This window comes from Centroberyx affinis, unplaced genomic scaffold (assembly GCF_046629955.1).
Source record: "Centroberyx affinis isolate AG114_WGS23_722 - 3 ecotype Tasmania unplaced genomic scaffold, CSIRO-AGI_Caff_v1 ptg006068l_1, whole genome shotgun sequence".
Lineage (NCBI taxonomy): Eukaryota > Metazoa > Chordata > Actinopteri > Beryciformes > Berycidae > Centroberyx > Centroberyx affinis.
In genome coordinates this window covers 40,603-49,697 of record NW_027283085.1, presented here as the reverse complement: position 1 = coordinate 49,697, position 9,095 = coordinate 40,603, and the positions used below count along the sequence as shown (strand labels likewise).

General features: G+C 40.1%; 1 protein-coding gene across 1 annotated transcript; it reads right to left on the bottom strand.

The window, feature by feature from the left end:
- Positions 1-500: 500 nt before the first annotated feature.
- Positions 501-4,336, bottom strand: LOC139638054 (zinc finger protein SNAI2-like). The gene is made up of 3 exons (XM_071512077.1): positions 4,258-4,336; positions 1,997-2,677; positions 501-682 (listed from the first exon to the last, which is right to left on the bottom strand). The coding sequence occupies exons 1-3, from the start codon at positions 4,334-4,336 to the stop codon at positions 501-503; spliced, it is 942 nt and encodes a 313-aa protein (XP_071368178.1).
- Positions 4,337-9,095: the final 4,759 nt, after the last annotated feature.

The following is a 9,095-nucleotide window of genomic DNA, read 5'->3' as shown; positions in this document are numbered from 1 at the left end:
TCTTCTTCCCATAAAGGTTCAGTGGTGTTTACATCTGTTGATTGGGGAGAGACGTTTGACTTGGGAACAGTATTGGCGCCTGGTCCTATAAAATGACCTCATATTCCTTGGCTGTTATACATCCGTGCAGGTCAATCATCAGACCTAATGACTCCCAGTAGATGGCGCGATACCAGTACAGATCCAGTTGGGTTGAAGGCTTCCTTTGTCTTTCTCCAAACGTAAACCCCGTCCGGATGGAAGAAAAAGAATGACAGACGACTCATCACACCTGATTACTTTTTTCCACTGATCAGGGCTCCAGGTTTCGTGTTCCTTACACCAGGATATAAGCCTTAGCGGCTTGCCTCCTGGCCAAGGAGGATAATTAATCCAGCAGAGTCTTTGGAGAGCGTCTGACACTGGGCAGCAGCCAGACTATTGGTGTTTGGCCAATGGTGAGATCCTAGAGAAGTATATTTTGGTGCAGGTTGACACTGTGATATTAAGGTTTATAGATGTCAAGATAGTGGGCAGCAGCCAGCTTCTTGATGCTTGGCTAACAAGGAGATTCTGGAGAAGGTTTTGGAGCAGCTTGCACACTGGTACTTTTTAACATCGGAGTGGGTCTGGAGGTGAGCTCTCAGGTTGGAGCGGTCGGCAAAGGCTCGGCTGCAGTGGAGACACGAGAACGGCTTTTCTCCTATGGGAGGAACATAAACATTAATATTAGCAGCATTATTATGTAGCAATATCATCATCAATGTCAGCTCAACAGCTCAAGCTGACAGGAGAATAGGTTATCACACACAGGAGACAACAATGATGATATCACCAACAGCAAAATGGTGATACATTACAAAACATTAACACATTCAGAACAGTAAGATAAATATGATCAGCAACAGACAGGAGCATGATATATCAATCCACATATTGTTCCAATGGTTTTCAATCTGCCTGTGTGTGCTCTCTAGCACTGTTTCTATATGTGTGCACCTGTATGTACTAGGGTTCAACCAATACGGCTTTATAAAGGCCAATAGTGATGCCATGTTTTGTAGTGAAGCTGCCAATAGGCAATATTTTGTGCCGATATTCAGTATGTTCAAATTTGACCATTTTCATGGCAAAAACATTCCAAGTATTCAGTGTTTCCGACAGAATAATAATAAGAATAATGCGCCAGATCTGATTTTGAAAGGCCCCATGAAATGATCTCCCATTACTTTTACTTCCTGGAAAACAGAGTATCTTTAATGACGACTTCATGCTGCACTAGTAGGTGTAAATAAAATTTTCTAACCAATAAAACCAGCAAATTTTTTGAACAATCCCGCCCCTCCGCACCCCTCCCATCAAATAAAATTGCCTTTCTCTCCCTGACTCATATTCCATTGGTTTAGACTTTCGAAAGATCCCTCACTGCATTAAGTCCTGCCCCAACATCCTGTTTCAACAGGAAATACATCAAATCAAGGAAGTAAAGATGCAATTTCATGGGGTCTTTAATAAATGGACCAATATCAGCAAACTGATATTGGTCTAACCCTATATGTACAGTATGTTCACCACTGTGTGCATACATGTATTTTTTTCCTTTTTGTGTGTGTGTGTGTGTGTGTGTGTGTGTGTGTGTGTGTGTGCACGCGCAGGTTATCTGCAGGTTTGAGAAAGCCAAATTTAAGACCTTTTTAATGCTACCTGGAATTAAGAACCAATTTAAAAGCCAAAATAAAGAAACATCTCTGAATTAACATCACTAATGAAAGTTGTGAGAAAAAGGACACCAGGAGATTAATGGACATGTAGTCTAACTGTTCAGTAAAGCAGATAGGATGCAGATAGTACTACTCTGTTCTGTATTATTCAAAGAGTCACTATGGTGAAAAAATAAGACCTCTAATAACTGGATTTAAGACATCTTAATCATTTTCAAGGCCTTAAATTTAGACAGATCAAACTCTTTCCGACTATTTAATGAGCCTAAAACGTGTGGATGTTTCGTGTCACTGACCTGTGTGTGTTCGTATGTGTCCCTGCAGCAGCCAGGGCCTGGAGAAGGCCTTGCCGCAGAGTTTACACACACAAGGCAGAGTGTGTGTCCTGATGTGCATCTTCAGTGCTCCCAGGCTGACGTACTCCTTCTCGCAGTACTTACAGCTGAAGTACTTCTTACTCTGCCAGTCACAGTGGAGCTGCTTGTGTTTGGCCAAGTTGAAGTACGCTTTATGACAGTCAAAACACTCAAACCTCTCCTGGCTACTGCCGCCGCTGCTGCCGGGGGGGGCGGCGGGAAGGAGCGCCAGGAGAGGGAGGGACGGAAGGAGGGACGGAGGGAGGAGGGTCTCTCTCCGTCGGTGGTCCGGCGACGGGAGGAAGCCGCCGAGCTGGACGTCCCGGTTCAGTTTCGTACGGGACTCGGTCATTCTGTAGGCTTCCGTAGGGCTTCTGCTGTAAGGCTCTGCGGGGGGGGCTGACGAGGAGGTGTTTGGAGAAGGCGGGAGGTGCAGTCGGTCTGTTCTGAGAGAAAGAGGAGAGGAGGAGGAGGAGGAGGAGGAGGAGGAGGAGGAGGAGGGAGAGGAGGAGAGAGGCTGGGGTATCTGCAGGAGCCATGGGCTCTGGGATGGAGGGTGATGCGGAGGAGAGGGGAAGTCACCGGGCAGCAGAGAGTCTTCATGGGTGCTGCTGGGGACCTCTGTGGAATACACACACACACACACACACACACACACACACACACATTTGTCTTATTATAGTTGTGAGGTGCTTCCATTGACTAGATCAATGCCACAACCCTTTCCCTAAATTCCAACCCTAAACCCAAGTCCAAATCCTAAACTATCCTTAACCTTAACCCTAAACTAAACGTAATCTTAATTCTAACTTTAACCCCAAACTAAAGATAATCCTAATTCGAATTTTAACCTTTAACACTAATCCCAAACTATCTTCTTTAACAGGTAAGGAGTGACCAAAATGTCCTTTAAGTTTACAAGTTAAACTCATGCTCACAAGGATAGAAATACAAAAACACATACAGAGAATGAATACCCTGAATGACTGGGGACTTCTAAACTAGTTAGTTACTAGTTAGTAACTAGTTCTAAACTAGTTACTCTACTCTGAAATCCATTCAAATTGTACTGTTATTTCCACTTGCCATATGTCTCTATTGTATCTTACCTATTTAATCAATGTTTAGACTGATGGAATAAATGTCTTAGGACCATTTAGTAGTACTTTTTATGGTCTTAGGTTAGTCTTAGGTGTTTTGTAGGTTGTAAATGTTACTGTATAATACATGCACTTTTTCAAATCTAGATGTGTTAGTAAACATATATTTTAAATACTATCTGCTTAGTGTCTGGGCCCCTATTCTCAAGCTTCAGATAGCTTATCAGGGTGTCCCATTTCACATATCTCCATTATGTCTCATATGATTGTACTTTTTTAACTGATTTGTGAATAAACTAGACTGACTGACTGAGAATAAGATTAAAATGTGATCGAATTTTTAAAAAAGTGAAGGTAGACCATTGACACAGCAGTCTACTATTGATTGAAAACTAAACCTAACATTATGCAGGCCAAGTTGTTACAACTTACATTAGCTAACCCTTTATTTAAAAATGTATTTTATTTCACGTCCCATTGCCTAGCCTTCTCTCTAGCCCCTATTCTGATGGTAATGACAGGTCGTCAATACAGTGGCATGGGGGGCTCTAGCTCGCTTTAAGGGCTGAACTGGAACAAAAACACAAGTTGAAGGAGGGATTTGTCAGTAAAAGGAGCCTGGAAGGCCGCTACATTAGGCTCTTGAGGCTGCTTAATGGGGCCCTTCAGGTCTCTCAAGGACCCGGGGACAATGCCGACACTCTTTTGTGGGACGGATTTTGCACCTGCTAAACCCAAAACTACATTTTGTTGTGGCCAGAGCAAGCTATCATTTCCCATTATATACCGCAGTATTTTCTTTACATAATTTCATGAAACGCTACAGACCAGGATAGTGAAATGAAATTGGGACAGTTTGAAGTTTGAACCGGCATAGCCTTGAAAATAAAATCTGAACTTGTAACGGTTTGCTGAAATTGTAAGTTTATTAAACAATAACCTACAAGCAAGAATATACTTGAGCCATAGAACAGTCTAGTCAAGGAACAAATAGAACTACCCTATTAGTAGGCCTAATAATCTTAGGGTCATCATTTATTTTTCATTTAAAAAAAAGTAATCACTAAGCGAGTCATATGTCTAAAATGCACCGTGACTAACCGTCTGTATTTGAGTCCAGTCTTCCATAGTTCGGTTTCTTGCTGCTTTGATGTTTTTTCACCAAGAAAGACCGCGGCATGTTTTCGGCCTCTTCACAGTAGTTTCTACGGAGTAACGCCGACGGTTAACGGAGAACGACGCTGCTGTCGCCGGGCGGCGCGAGACAACCTGGCTGGGTCCACACTCTGCCGCGGGCTCGCTCGCTGCCGTGTCTGCGGCCTCGCGCATTCTCCCACTGACTGGAGAGGGTCAGGTGCAAGGCGAGGGGTCGCGCGGGACATTTGCATACACACCAAGTGTTGAACCAATTAGAATGAAAGGACAAGTGCAGGGGGCGGGACCTGCGTGTCAATCAGCATACCCCAACAAAACAGGTGTATGAATGGTGATGGCAGCTTTCAGCGCACTGTATAGAACCACAGAAATGCACTTTAAAACGGGTTTAGACCGCTTTGACTGGTGGTGCGGTCACACATGTTGAGTGGGAAACTTTATACATTGACTTATTTATTCGTTTTAAACTATGAAACGGTAAACTATGGCTATCCTACGTATGTTTTTGTAACATAAGAACCTAAGGCTTTGGCATAGGCCTTAGCCTATACTATATGCAGCTCTGTGTTCCCTCTCTTTATCAGCAAGATTGAAGCAAAAGTTATACATTTATTTATGAGGAAAGTCAGCAGGTGTGAGAGAGAGTCAGGAGAATTATTGGTGAGTGTAAAATACACTAAGACATTGTTAACCTGAATCCCTGATCAGAAGGACATGAACTGAAATTATGAAACATGGCAGTCTAAATCAGTGGTTCTCAACGTGGGGTCCGGGGGACCACCAGGGGTCCTTGAGCGGGTTCGAGGACGTCCCCAGCAAACTGATGAATTGTTAAACTTCAGCAATATTTCATTTACAAGAAGTTAGGAGATGTAGAAGAATGACTATTTTGATCATAGTTTCACTGTTATCTCTCTACAATAGAGATACTTATGGGATTCTGGACAAAATCATATCTAACAATAAAAATATTCTCAGGTTTGGGTCCAAGAGACAAAATCTCATCAAATGGAGGTTCATGGCTCTAATGTGGACTACATTAGGGGTCCTTGATATGAAAAAGGTTGAGAATCACATGCCTTTAAATTTGTGCATTAAATGGAGTTTCAAGCAACTAGGAGAACTCTGTACTTTTTTAAAGGGGAACTGGTGTTTTATAGTTGTGACCAAAGCCAGTCACATAATAAAAGCACAGTATATGTATGACATATAATTGTCACCTTACATTGTGAAAACTCACAAACCTTCACCTGTTTCTTCAGAAAAACATGGGGACCCATTTCCATTTTCCACAACACAACTAAATCTCCAGAAATGTAAACGTAATGTGATGTCAAACAGAGTCACAGGGTTGTTTCAACAGACAGTTAACAGTGGGAAAGAGCTATGGCACAGCACTGCTTTACATGCTGTCTTTACATAATGTCTATTACATGTAAATTCTAAACCGGAATATAGATGCAAACGGCAATTGAGGGGTCCAAGCACACTCTGCAGGAAGAAAAACAAATTCACAGAATACATGTGGACACCAAGAGCAGGTGAGCACCATGTATGGGCCACAAAGCAAGGTTTGAAAAAAACTCAAACTGATAATATAGCTGCCACGTTTATTCAAATATTCCAAAATTAACCCTCCTATCATGTTGAAATTAACGCCTTTTATGTTTGGAGTCAAATTGACCCCAAAAATTTAAACCTACAAAAAATGATTGTAATTCAAAGTGTTACCCAAATTTACACATCAGAACATCAGCAAGTAACACATAATTAAAAAAAAAAAAAAACACCAATAAAAAGCAAATTAGTCACATTAGTCTTTCAAAGAGCTGACAGGAGCTCACTGGCAGAAAATCTTCAGGTGAGATAAAGCTCAAAGAGAAATGGTGTGTGTGCACGTTTTATGTTATTACATTACATTTTTGAAAGATCAAAAAATTGCATGGGAAAGTTCCCTCAGTATCAGTCAAAACAAGAGAAAGAAAATAATAAATAAAATAAATGTGTAAAACTTGTATATTTTCTCTGGTTTTATAAGGCTTTTGTGTTTTTGGCGTCAAAATGACCCTCAAATGACAAGCTGGAAAAATTATGTGAATCATGTTTTTAGAGACGTTAAATGTTGAGTGGGGTCAAATTGACCCCAAAGAGGAGGGTTAAAAGTTTCAGTAGGAACAGAATATTCATATTATCTAACTCAGTGATTCTCAACCTTTTTCATATCGAGGACCCCTAATTTAGTCCACATTAGAGCCACAGATCTCCATTTGATGAGATTTTGTCTCTCTTACCCAAATCTGAGAATATTTGTATTGTTAGATATGATTTTGTCCAGAATTCCATGACTATCTGCAAAGTAGGTAGAGAGATAACAGTGAAACTATGACCAAAACAGTCATTCTTCTACATTGCATTAATTTCTTTTAAATTAAATAATAGTGAAGTTTAACAATTCATCAATTTGCTGGGGACCCCCTGGAATCCCTTCGAGGACCCCTGGTGGTCCCCGGACCCCACGTTGAGAACCGCTGATCTAACTTACACACATCTAATGTTGGGATTTTACAATGCAGTGAATGGTAAATATGTGCAAAGACCGGACCCGCTTCTAAGGAGGCAACACTATAAACCATGGAGCCAGAGTTCTTGGTTTATTCACAGTGATCAGTGTTAATGATCAGTCAGTGATCAGGCATAATATCCCACCGCTGCCACCACTTGTTGCAAGGTAGGATGTGCAGTAGAGTGGTGGAGAAAGACAAGAGCTGCAGGAAAAATGAGTGATTTATTTACACATCATTTGTCTTCAGTTTGATGAAGATTGATCAAACTATCTTGAACTTGTCATATTGTCAATTTATTAAACTATTTGCAGCTGGACATTTTGACCTACCGTACGCTCAGTTTTCAATATATCATTAAAATTTTTTGTCTGTTAACTACTGACTGAAGATATGACAATTTCAAAAATCATGTCGGTTTTTTTCTGTAACGTGTGGAACTGTGGGATCACAGTCAGTTTTTGTTATAAACAGAGGGGGGCGACTTCAGAATCAGGTACCAGTGGATGAAAGGTTTATCTCACTTCAGCCGAAACGTCCTGAATATTGCAGCTCTCCAGGCCAAAGTGTTAAGATTTTATACCCATTTTTATCAATTTTTGCATTTTGGATTTTGGAAGGCAATTATAGTGCCACCTTTTGACCGATCATGGTCATATTCAAATATTTGGTGTTGACTGGTGTCTGTTGGATGCGTGATAAGTTTCAGAGCGCTAGCTTTAACAAGCTCATGGGACTTAGCGAAAAAACCACTGTGGCGCCCCCTTTTGACTGTTTTTAATGATTGTTTTTAATATATTAACAAACTGCCATGGAGTTTTGGTCAATTACAGACACGATTTTTGCAAATGCAAATTCATTTGTTAATAGCAACCAAACAGTTCATGCGATTAGGCTGGTTTATAGTATGTTTGTGTTTCTCAGTCCCCAAATAGGACAAATAGGCCCAAAATTGAAAGAGCCTAAAAAAACAGTTGCATAAAATACAAAATAGCATTAAATCCAAATAACTGACATGGGTAGTCCCAATGGCAAAGTTGTAGATCTGCAACGCCCGGATGTGTGGACAAAGTTTGGTTTCAACTGGAGTTGCGGCGGGAGAGTTATGGAACAAAACGTAAATATGTGCACTGTAGTGCCACCGTGTGGCCAATGTGTGTGGGCTGCCTTGCCTGAGTAGTGAGAGACCATGCAGCCCACCTGCCAAATATGGTTCCTGTAGGACGTATGGTTTCTGAGCTAAAGACACTTCTATTGGAGAAAAAGAAAAAGAAAGAAAGAAAGAAAAAGAATTCCAGCATTGTATTTATTGGTGCTGTATTATATACTGTAAGATGTCCAGCAGTCGTATATACAGATAAAAAATTATTTCACTTATTTGCGTATTTTGCAGTGTTTCAACCTCTAATTTCAGTTATGCTTCATTGAATACCCCCAGTGTAATGCTTCTTTATATTGAATACAAATACACACAGGTAGGCTATAGCTGACAATCAAGGCGTTTCAGTTTTCTAGTTTTTACACAGGGTTCCCACACTTGTACATCAAAGTCAAGGAATTTTAAATGGTGAAATTCAAGGACTCAAAATTGTCATGTTTTGGGACATGACATTGATCAAAATTAGACATCATGGAGGCCTCGTTTATTATGCGTGATTTTGTCAAATTGAGTACGCATGGTGAAATCTATTTACAAATTGCTGCTATATCAACACAAATCTGCATCACAGGGTTTTCCTCACTTTCAAGGCCACCCACTCATTTTCAAAAACTTTTAAGGCCTTATTTTATTTTCTCAAATCCACAATCTTTCAAGGATTTTCAAGGCCCATGGGAACCCCGTTTATACATTGTCAGAAATGAGTAGCATTCTGTTTTTACCTGTATTTTGCTGGTTATTATATCCAAATGAAACTGAGAAAAGTTTGATTCAGTTTTCATTTCAGGCATCAAGGAAATAAAAACTAGAATATTTGACTTTTGATATGCACTGTATATAACTATATGTAATAACAAATATTACATATGAGTGTGTGTGTTTCTTCACCCCTTGTTGCCAATAATAATCTTCATTTTCATATTACTTTTTTGATTTATATATTGCTTTAACAATGAAACAAAAGCAAACATACTCTAATAATTGAATCTATAAACAAGTAAAAATAAGAAGATAAAAAGATTAGATGGTAAAAATATAACAGGTAATCAGTGATGTGATTTGGT